Below are 20,789 nucleotides of genomic sequence, written 5' to 3'. Positions count from 1 at the left end.
AAAGAATAAAACAAAGGTGTAGCGGTGCCTGAGGTTTAGTAAAAAATAACTGTCTTAAATTTAAGGGTGGGGTCGTGGACTCACCATATCCGGAAAGAAAGAAATTTATCAGGTAAGCATAAATTTTGTTTTCTTTCCTAAGATATGGTGAGTCCACAACGTCATCAATTACTGTTGGGAACCAATACCCAAGCTAGAGGACACAGATGACTAGGGAGGGAGACCAAGACAAGCAGACCTAAACAGAAGGCACCACCGCTTGAAAACTTTTCTCCCAAAAGAAGCCTTAGGCGAGGCAAAAGTATCAAATTTGTAACATTTGGAAAAAGTATGCAGAGAGCGCCTTGCAAATCAGTTCCACAGAAGCTTCATTTTTGAAAGCCCAAGAAGACGAAACAGCCCTAGTGGAATCAGCTGTTATTCTCTCAGAAGGCTGCTGTCCAGAAGTCTTATAAGCAAAATGGATCATACTTCTCAACCAGAGAGAAAGAGAAGTAGCAGTAGCTTTCTGACTTTTACGTTTTCCAGAGAACCAAACAAATAGCGCAAAGGACTGACGAAAGTCCTTAGTCGCTTGTAGGTAGAATTTTAGAGCACGCTCAACATCTAAGTTGTGCAGCAAACGTTCCTTATGAGAAAAATTAAGACATAGAGAAGGAACAACGATTTCCTGGTTAATATTTCTACCAGAAACCACCTTAGGAAGAAAACCCAACTTAGTATGAAGAACCGCCTTATCAGCATGAGAGATAGCAAAAGGCGAATTACACTGCAGGGTTGAGAGCTCTGAGGCCCTCCGAGCAGAAGAAATAGGAACAAGAAACAAAACCTTCCAAGATAACTTAATATCTGTTGCAAAACCTTAAGAACTAAGTTAAGGCTCCAAGGAGAAGCAACAGACTTAAAGACAGACCTGATTTTGACCAGGGCCTGACAAAAGGATTTAACATCTAGCACATCCACCAGACGCTTATGTAACAAAACAGATAATGCAGACATCTGACCCTTCAGAGAAGTGGCTGACAAACCTTTCTCCAGACCTTCCTGGAGAAAAGACAAAATCTTAGGAATCCTGACCCTACTCCAAGAGTAGCCCTTAGATTCACACCAATAAAGATATGTACGCCATATCTTATGGTAAATCTTTCTAGTTACAGGCTTGCAAGCCTGAATCATGGTCTCAATGATAGACTCAGAAAAACCACACTTAGACATAATTAAAGGGACAGTCTACACCAGAATTTTTGTTTGAAAAGATAGATAATCCCTTTATTACCCATTCCCTAGTTTTGCATAACCAACACAGTTATATAAATACACTTTTTACCTCTGTGATTACCTTGTATCTAAGCCTCTGCAAACTGCCCCCTTATTTCAGTTCTTTTGACAGACATCCATTTTAGCCAATCAGAGCTTGCTCACTGGAACTCCACGTGCTTGAGCACAGTGTTATCTATATGATTAACATGAACTAACACCTTCTAGTGCTGAAAAACTGTCAAAATGCCCTGAGAGAAGAGGCGGCCTTCAAAAGCTTAGAAATTAGCATATGAACCTCTTAGGTTTAGCTTTTAACTAAGAATACCAAGAGAACAAAGCAAAATTGGTGATAAAAGTACATTGGAAAATTGTTTAAAATTACATTCTCTATCTGAATCATAAAAGTTTATTTTGGACTAGACTGTCCCTTTAAGCGTTCAATCTCCAAGCAGTCAGCTTCAGAGAAACAAGATTTGGATAGAGGAATGGACCCTGAGTTAGAAAGTCCTTCATCAGAGGCAGCCTCCAAGGTGGAAGAGATGACATCTTCACTAGGTCTGCATACCATCCTGCGAGGCCATGCAGGAGCTATTAGAATTCTCCTGTTTGATACGAGCAATGGAATCGGGCAACAAGGATGGTTGAAACCCATAATTCGCCATGAACAGGGATAACTTGGAGGAAGCATTAATAGCACTATTACGAGCAAACTCTGCCCAAGGTAACAGTTCAGACCAATTATTGTGGTGATCTGAGATATAGCAGTGGAGGAACTGTTCCAGAGCTTGATTAGACCATTCCGTAGCCCCATTGGATTGAGGGTGATATGCCGAGGAGAAGGAAAGCTGAATCTCCATTTGAGCACAAAATCTGGAGACAAACTGGCTACCCCGGTCCGACACTATCTCCTTGGGTAACCCATGTAAACGGAAGACCTCCTGGGCAAAAATTGAAGCAAGCTCCTGAGCGGTAGGCAACTTCTTCAAGGGAATGCAATGTGACATTTAAGAAAAACGGTCAACCACCATAAGGATACCAGTATTGCCAATGGAAACAGGGAGCTTGACAATGAAGTCCATGGAAAGATGTGTCCAAGGACGCTCACCATTAGCAATAGGTTGAAGAAGACCCACAGGAAGACGATGAGGAGTCTTATTCTGTGCACAAACTGAGCAGGAGGCAACATAGATATTAACGGCAGATAAGAGCCATAGGCCCAGCATGTCTGCCCGACCTTACCTAACAGTATAAACTTATCTAGTTCGTAGGATAGCCTTATGCTTGTCCCATGCATTTTTAAAGTCCCCCACAGTGTTTGTTGCTACTACCTCTTGAGCAAGTTTATTCCATAAATCAATCACTCTTTCTGTAAAGAAGTGCTTCCTCAAATTACTCCTGAATCTACTACCCTTTAGCTTGAGCTCGTGACCCCTTGTTCTTGAATTTTCCATTTTATGTAAAATACCCACAGCTTCAGTTTTACTAAACCCTTTAATGTACTTGAAAGTTGCTATCATATCACCTCTTTCCCTTCTCTCCTCTAAGCTATACATATTTAGGTCATTGAGCCTATCCTGGTAAGTTTTATTTTTTAGACCATGTACCATTTTGGTAGCCCTCCTTTCCACAGATTCAAGTTTGTTAATATCCTTCTGAAGATATGGCCTCCAGAACTGCACACAATACGCAAGATGAGGCCTAACTAATGATCTATCAAGTGGCATAAGAACCTTACTATTTCTGCTGCAAATACCTCTACCAATACTTCCAAGCATTCTGCTAGCCTTATTTGCTGCAGAACGAAGAGCTGGCCACCAGATTTGTCAAGTGACAGACCAAATCATTTGGTTCTTGCCTGGGTGACCTCCGGCTTTAGGACAGTGGTAAGTGTGCAAAAGTTTTGTTCGAAGATTCTCAGGAACAAAGCACTTACCACTAGGTTTCTCAGGAGGTGCATTGGTTTGTGCAGCCAGGATCTCCTCCCCCAAGGGAGAAGTCAAATTAGTATGTATGGTAGCCAAAATATGGTCAGGAGGTATAACTGGAGTAGGTACAGACTCCTCCTTGGACAGAGGCGAAAATTGTTACATTCTTACTACCAGGCAGGTAGGAGACCACATAATTAAACTGAGACAAAAATAGCGCCCATCTGGCCTGTCGGGGTGACAGACGTTTTGCTTCAGATAGATAAGTTAAATTCTTATGATCAGTAAGAATGAGCACTGGCACGCTAGTACCCTCGAGAAGATGCCTTCATTCCTTGAGTGCCAAAATTATGGCCAGTAATTCCCTGTCGCCAATTTCATAATTGCACTCCGCTGGAGACAATTTCTTAGAGAAGAAACCACACGGATGCAAGGAACCGTCAGGCGTAGGACGTTGAGAAAAGAGGGCACCTACTCCAGTCTCAGACGCATCAACCTCAAGAACGAAAGGCAGGACAGGGGTTGGATGAGCCAGAACTGGAGCGGCAGCAAAGGCAGTCTTAAGACTATCAAAGGCCTTAATGGCAGTAGGTGACAAATGGAGTGGATCATTCTCTTTATGGGTCATGTCTATGATAGGTTTGACCAAGAAAGAAAAGTTTTTAATAAAATTTCTATAGCTATTGGCGAACCCCAAAAAACATTGAATAGACCGAAGACCAACTGGGCAAGGCCACTGCAGAACTGCAGATAACTTGTCAGGATCAATGGAGAACCCTGCAACGGAGATAACATAACCTAGGAAGGTTACTTGTGTCTGATGGAACTCACATTTCTCGAGTTTTCAAAACAGGCCGTTCTCACATAGTCTCTGAAGAACCTGTGTAACATCAGAACGATGAGCCTCAAGTGTGGGTGAGTGTATGAGGATGTTGTCTAAGTACACCACAACACACTGTTGCAACATTATCTCATAGGACATCATTAATAAATTCCTAGAAAACAGCAGGAGCATTACATAGACCAAAGGGCATTACAAGATACTCATAATGCCCGCTCCTGGTGTTAAATGCTGTTTTCCATTTGTGGCCCTCCTTGATCCTAACGAGATTGTACGCTCCTCTCAAATCAAGTTTAGTAAAGACTGTAGCTCCCTTGAGGCTTTCAAAGAGTTCCGTAATGAGCGGAATAGGGTAAGCATTCTTAATGGTAAAACGATTAAGACCCTTATAATCGATGCATGGTCTTAACTCGCCACCCTTTTTCTTCACAAAGAAGAAGCCAGCTTTTGCAGGAGAGCAGGATTTGCGGATGATCCCCCGCGACAAAGCATCGGCAACATACTCCTCCATAGCACAATTCTCCGCAACAGACAGAGGGTAGACCCGGCCCAGAGGAGGAATGGCTCCGGGTTGCAGGTCTATGGCACATTCGTAAGACCGGTGAGGAGGCAACGTACCGGCACGGACCTTGTCAAAAACGTCTAGGAACTCTCGGTACTCCTCTGGCATTTGAGATACCGAAGACGTGCACAAGATTTTAACTAGTTTCTGAAAACAAGTGGAAATACACTGCGGAGACCACAACAAAATTTCGGACCTGCGCCAGTCGAGACTGGGATTGTGCTTTTGGAGCCAGAGATAACCCAGAATAACCGGAAAATGCGGAGAGTTTATCACCTGGAACTGGAGGGTTTCGCAATGGAGAGCCCCAACAGCCATGGATAACGGAGCAGTTTCGTGAGTAACGAGTGTGGGCTGAAGGGGCCTGCCATCAATGGCCTAAATAGCAAGCGGAACGGACCGAGGCAAAACAGGAATGGAGTGCTTTGATAAAAAAAAAAGCACTGTCAATGAAATAGCCCGCAGCACCGGAGTCAACAAGAGCCTGGGTGACTATGGAGGAGTCCACCCAGGAAAGGACAACCGTGACCAAAGGATTCTCCTTTAGAGGTTCCGGGGATGAGGATAAACCACCCAAGGTCTGCTCCCGACACGACCTTAGGTGTGAGCGTTTACCGGCCGTATAGGACAAGACTTCAAAAGGTGGCCCTGTAACCCACAATAGAGGCAGAGCCCCTCCCTCCTCCTAAAGGCTCTCTCCGCCGCGGAGAGACACATGAATCCCAACTGCATCGGCTCAGCAGTACCTGGTGACTCGGGACCAGGAGGCATGGGAGGAGAGGGAGGCATGGGTGGGAACGAACACGTAGGAGACAACGGAACAGGAGGCTTCCGCAAGTGCTCCTTGAAAGAGGGCCTCTCACTTAGTCTGATGTCAATGAGGATCAAAAAAGACACCAATTCCTCGAGATCTTCTGGTAAATCTCTGAAGCAACTTTGTCCTTAATCGCATCAGAGCCCATGAAAGAAGGCGGCAACAAGGGCTTCATTTTTCCAACCTACCTCTGCGGCAAGCGTACGGAACTCAATGGCATACTGAGCAACAGATCTTGTACATTGCTGAATGAGTCGTTTAGCAGCAGAGGAGGAGCGAGCCGGAACATCAAATACCCTTCGAACGGAGGCCACAAATTCAGGGTAATTTGAAATCACAGGTTTATTAGTCTCCCACAAGGGATTAGCCCAGGCAAGAGCTGTGTCAAAGAGTAGATGAGAAATCCCACCTTAGCTCTGTCAGTGGGAAACGCCTGAGGTAACATCTCAAAGTAAATGCCCATCTGGTTCAAAAACCCTCTGCACTGATTAGGATCGCCTCCATATCGCTGAGGTAGAGATGCAGAACCAGACATGCTCCTGGTAGCCATAGGTGCAGCAGTGGAAACAGGAGCAGCCATAACTTGCGGGACACTTTGGTCCAAATGTGCAGTGTGAGTCAGCAGGGTTTGCAGGGATAGTGCAAATTGATCCAAACGGTGATCCTGTTCATCCATTTTTGAAATTATGGCAGGTAAAGGTGGATTATTAGCACCATCAGGAATCATGGCCCTTGCGTAATGTCAGGGTGCCAGGAATCGGACTGAGGCAAGAAGTGCAAAAATAATCACACCTTTATTAATAGCAAAAAAAATAATAAAAAGTCCACAAGTCAAATAACAAGCAAGGAATCGAAACCAGAACTGGTAGTCAGACGAGCCGAGTCAGGAGCCAAAGCGAATAGTCAGACGAGCCGGAATCAGGAACAAGGAGAACAGCAGAGTCAGGAACAAGCCAGAGATCAGGAACCAGGAGGGACGTCAGACAGCCAGGTAATACACAGGAGCTCTCGCAAACTGGTCTGAGACAACGCAAGGGCAAAGCATACTGAACAGAGGCCCTTTAAATAATAAGTGATGACATCACAATTCTGAGACTGCATCCTGTCTCACACGGATGATTTACACCAGTCTGGCCATAAAAGGAAGTGCAGGAAATGAGCAGCTTCACACAGTATGCACCAGAGTCAGGAAGAGAAGTGAGTAAAATGGCTGCCAGCAGCACATGGCAAACAGATCAGGGAAAAAACCCTGACACTCGGTGGCTTACATCAACCATGGGGGGGGGACGAGATGCTCCCTAGCCATGAGGGAAGTGTCTTAGATTCTGGAATGGGCGGAGACCAACTTCTGCACGCTGTCAGCGATCCACATTCTAGGTGTGGACAACTGGGAAGCAGACTTTCTAAGCAGACAATCCTTTCATCCGGAGGAATGGTCTCTCCATCCTAAGGTGTTTGCGGAGAGCTGCAACAGATGGCGGACCCTGGAGATAGATCTAATGGCGTCCAGACTCATTTCCAAGCTACCCAGATACGGGTTGCGGTCCAGGGATCCTCAGGCAGAACTGATAGATGCCCTAGTAGTGCCCTGGGGATTCAACCTAGTTTCATATTTCCTCCGTTATCACTTCTACCTCGGGTAGTGGCCTGCATCAAGCAGGAGCAAGTTTTGTCTATCCTAATTGCTCCATCATGGCCGCCAAGTATGTGGTTTGGTGGGGATGTCATCATCTCCTCCATGGAGGTTACCTTGTGGCAGAGATCTGCTGGAACAGGGTCCCTTTGTTAATCAAAATCTAGATTCTCTGAGGCTGACTGCGTTAAGATTGAACGCTTAGTCCTAGCCAAGAGAGGGTTCTCTGAGAGAGTGATTGATACTCTCATTCAAGCCAGAAAGCCGGTTACTTGTCGCATCTATCATAAGGTGGGGAGGACCTACTTATTCTGGTGTGCAGAGCGTGGATTCCCCTGGCACAAGGTCAAGGTATCCAGGATTCTCTCTTTTCTCCAAGACCGTTTGGAGAAGAGACTTGCCGCTAGTTCCTTATGGGGACAGATTTTGGCTCTATCTGTGTTACTACACAAGAAGCTTGCTGAGGTTTCTGATATTCAGTCTTTTGTTAAGGCCCTGTCCAGAATCAGGCCTGTGTTTAGACATTCCGCTCCTCCTTGGAGTTTAAATGTGGTTCTTAAGGTTTTGCAACGGGCTCTGTTTGAGCCTGTGCATTCAATTGACATTGTTTATCTATTCTGGGAAGCGCAGAAGGCTTCTTCCACTTCCCTATCCTTTTGGTTGAGGAGCATTATTCGCTTAGCATATGAAACAGCGGGACATAAGCCTCCTCAGAGAATAACGGCTCATTCAACTATAGCTGTGGTTATAGAGCAGATTTTTTGGAGCTGCTACCTTGTCCTCCTTACATACATTTTCAAAGTTTTACAAATTTTAAGTTTTTGCAGCTTTTGGGAGAAAGGTTTTGCAGGCTGTGGTGCCCTCAGATTAGGGTCCGCCTCTCTTTTACCCTCCCGTTTTCATTCAGTGTCCTCTAGAGCTTCAGTATATGCTTCCCACAAGTAAGGAATAAAGCGGTGGATTCTCCTCATTAACATGGAAAACTTAAATTATGCTTACCTGATAATTTCATTTTCATCTGTATGAGGAGAGTCCATGGCCCTTGCCCATTTCTCTGTTGGGCGGACCTAAATTTTTGTTTTATTTCTTCTGACACCATTTATACCCTGATATTTCTCCTACTGTTCCTTGTTCTCTCTGCAGAATGACTGGGGGATGAGGGGAGTGGGGGAGGGGGTGTCTTTGCCTCCTCCTGGTGGCCAGGTTCTGTATTCCCACAAGTAAGGAATGAAGCCGTGGACTCTCCTCATACAGATGGAAATGAAATTATCAGGTAAGCATAATTTATGTTTTTTTATAGAATTCCATGAAGGCTGCCCCTGTGAGTGTGGGAGTGGAAAGAACACATCCTTTTTTCTTTTTTTTAAATTGGCCCCTCAGTTCTCAGTGGTGAGAGAGCTGCCTGCCATAGAAAGTAATGATGCTTTCTTGAAAAATTCAGAGAGGGTGATTTTAACAGGAACAGCAGGGGAAAAACGCTTAGAGAATATGATGAAAACTTAAAGGAAAACTGAACCCACATTTTTTCTTTCATGATTCAGATAGGACATGACAGTTTAAGCAACTTTCTACTTTACTCCTATTATCAATTTTTCTTTGTTCTTCTATCTTTATTTATGCTATATGTATTTACATAACTTGATCACTAACTAGATAAGCAGTTGATTGATCTCTGCAGGTACAAAATAATTATTTTTTAAAGTGCCAAGTATAAATTAGAGTTGAAACAAACTTACAGTTAATATAAATTCTATAAATACTGTATACAAATATTGTTCCTTATTTAATTATCATTATTGTTTTACAGATTGGTGACACTTGGCAGTCGGACACTATACAACTTCTTGAAGAGCTTCTTATGGATAGAAATGTTGAGATACAAGTCGTGGTAAATGTTTGCATGTTTACTTGTTTTTCTTTTGTATCAGCAATTTTATATGACAAAACTTTGTTTCTTCTTTCAAATTAAACAATAATATTTATTATTTAGGTGAGAGTCCATGAGTCATGTGGGATATATTTCCTGTACACATGGAAAAGGCAAAATACCCCTCTGTTGCATACCTTTACCCCTCCCAGCATTTCCCTGACAACCTGTTATGTTTTGCCTTGAGCATATGGAGTAGATGAAACTGAGAAATGCTCTATGTTTTCATCATTTGATATGGGTTCTTAAACCTATCCTGGTCGACAGGAGTTTAGCTGGGCTTTAGGAAATCTCCCACTGTGGACATCACAGGCCTCCAATGAAGTGTGGATTTATTTGACAGTATGCTGCTACTTCAGAATGCTTGAAACTATACTTGCACCTGCTGTGGAAAATTTGCCTTCCACAGCTCACTGGCTCTTCTCTTAAGATCTACACAGTGTTCTGATGGCATGTGGGTATTAAACACTAATTTATTTCCAGTGGCATGAAGAGTCCACAAATCCATCCTAATTACTAGTGGGAATTCAACTCCTGGCCACCAGAAGGAGCAAAAGAACACCCCAGCAAAGCTGTTAAGTGTCACTCCCACTTTCCATAAACCCCCAGTCATTCTTTGTCTTATACATCTGGGAGGATGTGCGGAGATGGTGTCTGAACAAAATCAAGTATTTCATCATTTAATGGGTAGTTTCTCTGCAAGCAAGGATTGGAACAATGATGTGTGCATGTAATCCTCTTTAGTAAGAGTAATGGTGGCTATTAGCTGTTGGAGGTCTGTGAGGTAGTCCTTACTTTAACTCCAACAATTATGCTAACCCCTTTTATAGTTTTCTCCCCAAGGCAGAACATACAGTGATCTGAGGTGTCATCGCTAAAAATGCAGGATGTCTGCAGAAAGAACAGAACCCATGCATGAACTGTTAGACTTAGTGCTGAACTTTGCAGCTCTACTCCTCAAACAGAGCTGTGTTCTGGCTGCACTGTTAAAGTGTTATAGTGCATCAAGAGAAAAGTGCTGTTTGAAGTTAACAGACAAATATGCAGTAGCACTGTAAAGCAAGCAGCAGTGCATTGATTATTAACTAGCTTTTTTCAAAACACTCCCCTAGCCTTTCCCAGTCTGCAAAGCTGTTTGTTCTGAATTTAAGACGTTCTTATGAGCATTGCATCTTTTTACTACTACATTTCTATGTTGGACCAAGAGTAAAGGAAACAAATTTATCCGAGACATTTTATAATTTAGTTTGTCTGCAGCTAATTTGCCATGCAATTTTCAATTGCTGCACTATATTATAAAACGTTAAAAATGGTTTATTCTTTAGTTAACCAACACATTGCAATTGAACTGGTGCTTTATTGTAACTTCCTAATTTAAAATTGAATTTTATTTAAAAATGGCATGCAAAAAAATTTTCACTAAAAAAATCACATCGCAGATAGTGAAAAAAAATTCTGCCACTGGGTCCCCCTGTAGCTCTATGCTATGTTGTTGTCTCCTCTCTTGGCTCCTGATGAACCTTTCATGGTTCCTGAAGAACCTCTTATGGTTCCTGAAGAACCTCTCTTGGCCTCTTTGTATGTTCTCCGTGCTTGTTATGAGCCTCCTCTGGAGTGCAATGTATTCCTCACCCAGGGGTGAATACAATTCATCCACAGGCTCTTGAGCAGCAGGGCTTTTAGGTGCTTGTGGGGCAGGGTCACCTGCATCTGCTGTTGCTTGAGGTGCAGGGCCAGCTTCAACTGCTGGTTCATGTGGGGCAGGGGCAGCTTCAACTGCTGGTTCATGTGGGGCAGGGCCAGCTTCAACTGCTGGTTCATGTGGGGCAGGGCCAGCTTCAACTGCTTGTTCATGTGGGGCAGGGCCACCTGCATCTGATGGTTCTTGAGGTGCAGCTGTATAATCTGCTCTATTTCCATCTGTCAATGGTGGAGCTTGTCCAATTGCTGAGGATGGTGGAGCTCGTATGGTTGGTTGATAGTCCCACTGATGACGAGTGTGTGACCACTCAGCCTGTCCAATTGGAACTTCCTGTGACATTGTGTGTGGGTAAAATCCCTTACTGCCATGAGATTGTGTTGTGGTGTGTGTGTGGGGGGGGGGGTAAATACATGGACCCTTTGTGGCTGTCTTTGCTCCCCCTCAAAGCCAAAGGGAGGATATTCCTCTGGCCAGGAATCTTGCTAGGGGTCATATGGCAATGGTGGTGGCATCAATCCTGGGTCCTCAACTGAAGCCATCCAACCATGCTCATGACTGGGAGCATACTGTTCTTGCGGTTGCCTGAAGGGTGGTGGTGGTGGCATGGATGTTTGTATCCTTGTGACAGGAGGTTCTGTGAAGGAGTCAAAGGATGAGATGGATTAGTAAAGTCAGATATATGTCCACGTGGGCATACAATATACATTGATACATGCTAGGGCCTATACTGATTCTCATGTCAAACTCTATATCATGTGTCCTGTGTTAATCTGAGACATGTTAGTATTGCACTATTACACCTCATATCATGAATTGCATTGTGCTAAGTAGCATTAATGTCAAATATAATTGTAGATGTGTTTGTTAGTAGGCCAAATACCATGCTCCTCATTGTGTACATGAATGTGTGATATTAAAGGATGTTATATCTCAAATACATATAATACTGGTGTGTGGGATGTTACTCACCAGCATGATGTGCTGTGGTTGTAGCCCCTGAGTCATGAGCCCCTGGAAGTCCATGGACTGCTGTGATACTCAGGGACCTGTGTATCGTCTCCTGCCAGGTGTTATACTCAATATCCAGGGATGGACCACCGCCTGTTCCCCTCTGGTGCATAGCTTCCTGCCCCTTCTTTTCTTTGACCCGCCTCTTAAAGTCATTCCACTGCTTTTTCAGGCCCTTAACAGTCCTCCTCTGCAGGGCCACACTGTTGACGGCATCCTCTACCGCCAACCATGCCGTTTTTCTCCTTTTGGCAATGCCTTTGCCCTTCTCCTGCCCGAAGAGGACACTGTAATTGTCCATGATGGCCTGGACTAGGGAAACATTTTCCTCAAATGAGAAGTTGGGACATCTCAGCCTCTCATCCTCCATGGACACCTGGCTTCCTCCCTGTGATGTCCCTGGTGTGGGTTCCTCCCTATCCTCCTCCCTTCTGTCCACATGTGCACCCTCTGTCCCTCTCCTAGATGTACCTGCTCTCTGGGCCTCTCGGGCATCTCCCCTCCCATCATCCCTTCTAGTTCTCCCTCTCGCCACTCCACTTACTCCCTGAAGGGGACCTCACTGTTCCTCCTGTCCTCTCCAATACTCCTCTCCCTGCCACTCCTCTCCCCTCTTCCCTACCTCCCCCTGCCATCCTCACACTAAATTACATTACACACACTCACTCCCAGTTCAATCACACACAATCACAACCAAACACTCAGGCTATCACACTGTGAAATTCAAATAAAATGTGTGAGGTGTTAGAAAAAAAAGTGTGGTGTATTTGTATATGTATGTATGCAATATATATAAATATGTGTAAGTGTACAAGCTTAATCAAACAACAATGCGACCTAACTAACTCCTCTGTTTGCACCTCTCTCTCTACTCTGACTAATCCTCCACTTCAGTGTAGTGTGCTGTAGCTCAAAGAACAATCAACACACTGAAGAAAATGGCGGCTGCGCATGGGTTTATATATGAATTTTGAATAGCGTAATTACGTGTCGCATTTTTATATGAAATTGCGACACGTATTAGCCTAATTTGCATAAAACTACTCTTTATTGACACTTTCCGTGGACAAAATACTGGCGTAAGTTACTTGCGACGACTAAAAGATGTATTTGCGCACATTTCAGAAGATCACCAGTTTGTCCTACTTACGCCAGTTTAGCATATAACGGCGCAGTATATGTAATAACCCGATGTGTGAGGTGAAATTACGGGTGGCGCGGGTTCCCACGCTTGCGCCGAAACATGCGCCGTATATGTGATTGCACCCCTAGTGTTAAGGATTTTGCAGGTTCCTCCTTTTGATCCTATACACAAATTTGATATTTAACTTCTTTTTTGGAAAGTGTTATTTCTTTTGGCTATATTTTCTGCTGGAAGAATTTCTGAAATGTCTGCTCCTTCTTGCGAGCTTCCTTGTATGATTTTTCATCAGGATAAGGCTGTTTTGCAGACATTCTTTTTTGCCTAAAGTTGTTTATTCAGATAACTTTGGTAGAGACATTGTTGTTCCTCCTTTGTGTCCTAATTATAATAAATAATTGTTGCATTCTCTGAATGTTGTTAGGACATTTAAATAGATAATTTTTATGTTTTTGCTTCCTCTGAAGCAGCCTTTGGTAGAAAGGTTGTTTCAGTTTAGGGTTATGCCTGTTTTTAAGTATATTATAAAGAATTTTCTTTGGGGTTGTGGATTTATTTTCTCTTACATTGGTGTATCTGGTCCACGGCTTCATCCTTACTTGTGGGATATTCTCAATCCCTACAGGAAGTGGCAAAGAGAGCACACAGCAGAGCTGTCCATATAGCTCCCCTCAGGCTCCGCCCCCCCAGTCATTCTCTTTGCCGCTCTAACAAGTAGCATCTCCACGGGAGGGTAAAGAGTTTGTGGTGTTAGATTTGCTTAAGGAGGTCCTGGCTATGCTAGATGATTGTAACCCCTTGGTGGTCCCAGAAAAATTGTGTAAAATGGACAAATTCTTAGAGGTCCCGGTACACACTGACGCGTTTCCGATACCTAAGAGGGTGGCGGATATCGTGACTAGGGAGTGGGAGAGACCAGGTGAACCCTTTGTTCCCCCCCCCCCCCCTATATTTAAGAAAATGTTCCCCATTGTCGACCCCAGAAGGGACGCGTGGCAGACGGTCCCTAAGGTAGAAGGGGCAGTTTCAACACTAGCTAAGCGCACGACTATACCAATAGAAGATAGTTGCGCTTTCAAAGATCCTATGGATAAAAAATTAGAAGGTTTACTTAAGAAAATATTTGTTCAACAAGGTTTTCTTCTTCAACCAATTTCTTGCATTATTCCTGTAACCACTGCAGCGGCTTTTTGGTTTGAGGAACTAGAAAACTCGCTCCAGAAGGAGACTTCTTATGATGAGGTCATGGACAGAATCCACGCCCTGAAGTTGGCTAATTCTTTCATCACAGATGCCGCTTTTCAGTTAGCTAAATTAGCGGCAAAAAATTCTGGTTTTGCAATCGTGGCGCGCAGAGCGCTTTGGCTAAAATCTTGGTCGGCGGACGTGTCGTCCAAAACAAAATTGCTTAACATTCCTTTCAAGGGTAAGACCCTATTCGGGCCAGAGTTGAAAGAAATTATTTCAGATATCACTGGGGGAAAGGGCCATGCCCTTCCACAAGATAGACCTTTCAAAGCTAAAAACAAGTCTAATTTTCGTTCCTTTCGCAATTTCAGGAACGGACCTGCTTCTATCTCTACAGCCACTAGGCAAGAGGGTAACGATTCCCAGTCCAAACCAGCATGGAAACCCTTGCAAGGCTGGAACAAGGGTAAACAGGCCAAGAAGCCTGCTGCTGCTACCAAGACAGCATGAAAGGGTAGCCCCCGATCCGGGATTGGATCTAGTAGGGGGCAGACTTTCTCTCTTTGCTCAGGCTTGGGCAAGAGATGTTCCGGATCCCTGGGCGCTAGAAATTGTCACTCAGGGGTATCTTCTGGAATTCAAGGACCTTCCTCCAAGGGGAAGGTTCCACATTTCTCGCTTATCTTTAGACCAGATAAAGAGACAGGCATTCTTACGTTGCGTAGAAGACCTTCTAAAAATGGGAGTGATACACCCAGTTCCAACAGCAGAACAAGGACTGGGTTTTTACTCAAACCTGTTTGTAGTTCCCAAAAAGGAAGGAACTTTCAGGCCAATCCTGGACTTAAAAATCCTAAACAAATTCCTCAGAGCTCCATCATTCAAGATCGAAACCATTCGGACAATTTTACCAATGATCCAGGAGGGTCAATATATGACTACCGTGGACTTAAAGGATGCGTACCTGCATATTCCTATCCACAAAGATCACCATCAGTTCCTGAGGGTCGCCTTTCTGGACAAGCATTACCAGTTCGTGGCCCTTCCCTTCAGATTGGCCACTGCTCCCAGAATTTTCACAAAGGTGCTAGGGTCCCTTCTAGTGGTGCTAAGACCAAGGGGCATTGCAGTAGCACCTTACCTAGACGACATCTTAATACAAGCGTCGTCCTTTCACAAAGCAAAGGCTCATACAGACATTGTTCTAGCCTTTCTAAGGTCTCACGGGTGGAAGGTGAACATAGAAAAGAGTTCTCTGTCCCCGTTCACAAGGGTTCCCTTCCTGGGAACAATAATAGACTCGGTAGAAATGAAAATCTTTCTGACGGAGGTCAGGAAGTTTAAAACTTTTGAACACTTGTTGAGTTCTTCATGCCATTCCTCAACCCTCCGTGGCTCAGGGCATGGAGGTAATAGGACTAATGGTTGCGGCAATGGACGTGGTCCCTTTTGCTCGAATTCATTTAAGACCACTGCAACTGTGCATGCTCAAACAGTGGAATGGGGATTATGCAGATTTGTCTCCGCAGATACAAATGGACCAGAAAACCAGAGACTCACTCCTCTGGTGGTTGTCTCAGGATCACCTGTCTCAGGGAATGAGTTTCCGCAGACCGGAGTGGATCATTGTCACGACCGACGCCAGCCTCTTAGGCTGGGGTGCGGTCTGGGACTCCCTGAAAGCTCAGGGTCTATGGTCTCGGGAAGAATCTCTTCTCCCGATAAACATTTTGGAATTGAGAGCGATATTCAATGCGCTCCAGGCCTGGCCTCAGCTAGCGGAGGTCAAATTCATCAGATTTCAGTCGGACAACATCACGACTGTAGCGTACATCAATCATCAGGGAGGAACAAAGAGTTCCCTGGCGATGAGGGAGGTATCCAAGATCATCAAATGGGCAGAGGATCACTCCTGCCATCTATCCGCAATTCACATCCCAGGAGTGGACAACTGGGAGGCAGATTATCTGAGCCGTCAGACTTTCCGTCCGGAGGTTTTTGTCCAGTTAACCCAACTATGGGGCTTTCCAGATCTGGATCTGATGGAGTCACGCCAGAACTCCAAAGTTCCACGTTACGGGTCCAGGTCCAGGGATCCCAAGGCGACATTGGTAGATTCCTTAGTGGCGCCTTGGTCGTTCAATCTAGCTTATGTCTTTCCACCGTTTCCCCTTCTCCCTCGGCTAGTAGCCAGAATCAAGCAGGAGAAGGCTTCGGTAATTCTGATAGCTCCTGCGTGGCCACGCAGGACTTGGTATGCAGACCTGGTGGATATGTCATCGGCTCCACCATGGAAGCTACCTTTGAGGCAGGACCTTCTAATCCAAGGTCCATTCAAGCATCCAAACCTAGTTTCTCTGCAACTGACTGCTTGGAGATTGAACGCTTAATTCTAGCTAAGCATGGGTTCTCTGAATCAGTTATAGATACTCTGATCCAGGCTAGAAAGCCTGTTACCAGGAAAATTTACCATAAGATATGGCGGAAATATCTTTGTTGGTGCGAATCCAAGGGTTACTCATGGAGTAAGATTAGGATTCCAAGGTTACTATCCTTTCTCAAAGAAGGATTGGAGAAAGGGTTGGCAGCTAGTTCTCTAAAGGGACAGATATCTGCTCTGTCTGTTCTGTTGCATAAGCGTCTGGCAGCCGTGCCAGATGTTCAGGCGTTTGTACAGGCCTTAGTCAGAATCAAGCCTGTCTACAGACCTGTGGCTCCTCCATGGAGTCTAAATTTAGTTCTTTCAGTTCTTCAAGGGGTTCCGTTTGAACCTCTACATTCCATAGATATTAAGTTATTATCTTGGAAAGTTTTGTTTTTGGTAGCTATTTCTTCTGCTAGAAGAGTTTCTGAATTGTCTGCTTTGCAGTGTAATTCACCCTATCTGGTCTTCCATACAGATAAGGTCGTTTTGCGTACCAAACCTGGTTTTCTTCCTAAAGTGGTTTCCAATAAGAATATTAACCAGGAAATAGTTGTTCCTTCTCTGTGTCCTAATCCAGTTTCTAACAAGGAACGTCTGTTACACAATCTTGATGTGGTTCGTGCTTTAAAGTTTTATCTAATAGCAACTAAAGACTTCAGACAAACATCATCCTTGTTTGTCGTCTATTCTGGCAAGAGGAGAGGTCAAAAAGTGACTGCTACCTCTCTGTCTTTCTGGCTGAAAAGCATCATCCGGTTGGCTTATGAGACTGCTGGAAGGCAGCCTCCTGAACGAATTACAGCTCATTCCACTAGAGCTGTGGCTTCCACATGGGCTTTCAAGAATGAGGCTTCTGTTGAACAGATCTGTAAGGCAGCGACCTGGTCTTCACTGCATACATTTGACAAATTTTACAAATTCAATACTTTTGCTTCTTCTGAGGCTATTTTTGGGAGAAAGGTTTTGCAAGCAGCGGTGCCTTCCGTTTAGGTTACCTGACTTGTTCCCTCCCTTCATCCGTGTCCTAAAGCTTTGGTATTGGTTCCCACAAGTAAGGATGAAGCCGTGGACCGGATACACCAATGTAAGAGAAAACAGAATTTATGCTTACCTGATAAATTTCTTTCTCTTACGGTGTATCCGGTCCACGGCCCACCCTGGCAATTTAGTCAGGTTTAAATTTATTTTTGTAAACTACAGTCACCACTGCACCCTATGGTTCTCCTTTTTCTCCTAACCGTCGGTCGAATGACTGGGGGGGCGGAGCCTGAGGGGAGCTATATGGACAGCTGTGCTGCATGCTCTCTTTGCCACTTCCTGTAGGGATTGAGAATATCCCACAAGTAAGGATGAAGCCATGGACCGGATACACTGTAAGAGAAAGAAATTTCTTTCATGGTGGTGAGAGTCCACAGGCCCTCATTATTTGTTTTTTTGGGATTAGATTTTTTTTAGCACATCTTTTTTTCCCTGCTTCTTTTATGGCTCTTATTCCTTTTTCTTGCCTCACTTGCTCGGCTATACATTAGACTGAGGTATGTGTGAGAGGTTTTATAGAGTTCTTGGGGTTTGAAACCTTTGTCTCCTCTTAGTGGTAGAGAAGAGTAAATATGTTGAGTAATGGATCGTGGACTTTCACCACCATGAAAGAAATTACTTTATCAGGTAAGCATAAATTGTTTTTCTTTGTTTTGTGCCTGAGATTTTAAATGAAACACAATTGTCTTATATTCTGCAGCATTGCATAATCTAATTCTTAATCAATTGTCTTTTTTTTTATGTTTACTTCTATAGGAGCCTCCAATATCTTCTGGAAGTATAATGTCTGTTCACATATATTGCAGCAATGCATCTGTGTCTGACATTTTGAAGCAACATGGCCATTGGATCCCAGAAGTCTGTGAGAAAGTAACTGAGGTAGTAAACACACAAACTTTTATTTTAGTGACACCATTTGACACTTTTCCAATTCAATTAATATATATGGAGCTTAGCAATAATGTTGTTGTTGTTTAAAGAGACTTAATTACTGACATGTTTCTTCCAGTATCTAAAAGATATTGTTATCTTTTAAAAATGTGCATACTATTTAACTTTGTCCTGCCCCGACTCAGTCAAAAAAAAGTCTGTGAAAGTGTTAACACAGATACTGAACTGTAATTGCACATGTGTACAATATCTCTGGCACTCGAAGTAACTAGCAGTCATGAGGCCATCATCTCCGGTAATGCAACCATTTCTGAAAGGCTCTTGCACACCAGCCAAAAAAAAATAGATGAATAAGAAATGTATACTGGGTGGGGGGAGCTGGTACATTTTATATTAAAATATTACAAATATGCCAAATGCATAAAAAAACAGTAGCACTGGACTGGAAATTAAGCATTTGTATGCTTCTTGCATAATTTCTAGTCTTGTTAATAGTCTGATTTAAAGGGACAGTCTACACCAGAATTTTTATTGTTTTAAAAGATAGATAATCCCTTTATTACCCATTCCCCAGTTTCCCATAACCAATACAGTTATAATAATATACTTTTAACCTCTGTGATTATCTTGTATCTGAGCCTCTGCAAACTGCCCCTTTATTTCAGTTCTTTTGACAGACTTACAGTTTAGCCAATCACTGCCTGCTCCCAGATAACTTCACGTGCACGAGCACAGTGTTATCTATATGAAATATGTGAACTAACACCCTCTAGTGGTGAAAAACTGTTCAAATGCATTCTGAAAAGAATCTATAAACAAGAAAAAAGACAGATGCGCCACATGGCCCAATATTGTTTGTTCCACACAATATATACGATCAAGTTGTGCTAATTAAACTCACAATCTTAGAAGCACTCCAATTAGTGCAGTAGAAGCAGTCTGGGATCTATCACAGTCACCCAGCAGACCAACCTCTTGGAATTGAGATGGATATTCTGTGATAAAGATACAAGGAGACACAGAGGTGCCTATATGGCCTAGTACAGTTTGGACCCAAAGAGCAATGGTGTATATAGTATGAAATATACTCACATTCGGTAAAGCATCTCCATTGATGCTATTCAGGCAGGAAGGGATCAATACAGTCACCCAACAGACTATGACAAGGCTTCCACAGGAGGCAATCGGCAAAAATCCAATGGATCAAGGATAGATCAATAAGATAAGCCTGATTAAACAACTTGTTGCTGAGAAATGTGTTGCTTGTTTTTAATCCTTTTAAGTAAAGTTTATTACCTTTATACAGAAACACTTGCTATCGTGTATTATTTGGATCTATCCTTGGTCCATTGGATTTTTGCTGATTGCCTCCTGTGGAAGCCTTGTACGATAATATTACTTTTATAACCAGCATATTCAGGTAAATTGCCAAAAAATTACATTTGTGTAGTGAAGAATTCTTATTATTTTTTGTATTTGCTCGGGTTTTGCATACCATTAAACATAAAATTGTATTAAATAAATTTTTCATCCATAAGCTTAGGGCCACAATACAATTGGTGTTTTCTTTCTTGAGGTGGTGAGTCCAGAAGATCACATGTGGGCTTGCACTCCAGTCCACTAGAACAAGGCAAAAATACTCATTCTAGAGCTCTAATTCCTCACCGTAACCCTTCAGTCAGTTTTTTGCCACCAAAATGGAAAGTAGTGAATTCAGAAGTGCTGCTGATCTTCATAGGCTTGATGGGTGTTCTCTAACTTATCTAAGACCCATTATAATCCTCAATAGTGCCTCAAGGACAGAGAAGTGAACACAAGCTCAGCCAGGCAATTATAAATCTCTGTATCTGGGTGGACACTAAGCGCCTGATGCTAAAAGGGACCCTTTGCTCTAATAAATTGACCCCTAGTGGTCAGAAAAGTGGATATTCAGAAAGAAAAATTATTATTAAAGCGCCAAAAGGACAAGGCTGGGTCTAAGTGAAATTAAATCATTTATTACAATGAACATAGAAAACAGTTAAAATATATATACATATATCCTGGATCCAAGATTTACAATAATTAAAACAAAATGTAAAAGCAATCAGTAAAAACAGATGTATCCAAAACTTGATTTTATCAGTACTTCGATTGGTTTGGAAATCTGATATGTTGTGAGTCAATGATACAAGCTATGTGTCTTAGCAGTGCTTTAAAGCAAATGGATTGAATGTTGTTTGTGGGTGATCTTATTAACACATCAGTGTGAAATAATAAAGTGCATACAAAGGTTAACAAAGAACAGTGTAAAGATCAGTGTAAACCTATGATGTGAACACAACTAGCAATCGTTAAATTGTGTAGTGTTAGTGTACAATGGCAAACTCCAAAAAACCTTATAAAAAATAATTTAGAATATAAAAATATAAAAATAAAAATATAAAAATCCAAA

At 43.1% G+C, this 20,789-nt stretch overlaps 1 protein-coding gene across 1 annotated transcript in view; it reads left to right on the top strand.

Moving 5' to 3' along the window:
• RNF17 (ring finger protein 17) overlaps positions 1–20,789 on the top strand; it is a 514,511-nt gene that overhangs the window by 331,510 nt on the left and 162,212 nt on the right. Inside the window, exons 8-9 of the mRNA XM_053705579.1 lie at positions 8,843–8,923; positions 18,221–18,326. Coding sequence (XP_053561554.1) covers positions 8,843–8,923; positions 18,221–18,326 — 187 coding nt within the window. The remainder of the gene's footprint in view (positions 1–8,842; positions 8,924–18,220; positions 18,327–20,789) is intronic.

This window comes from Bombina bombina, chromosome 3, assembly GCF_027579735.1.
Source record: "Bombina bombina isolate aBomBom1 chromosome 3, aBomBom1.pri, whole genome shotgun sequence".
Taxonomy (NCBI): domain Eukaryota; kingdom Metazoa; phylum Chordata; class Amphibia; order Anura; family Bombinatoridae; genus Bombina; species Bombina bombina.
This window is presented reverse-complemented; position numbering and strand designations above follow the sequence as displayed.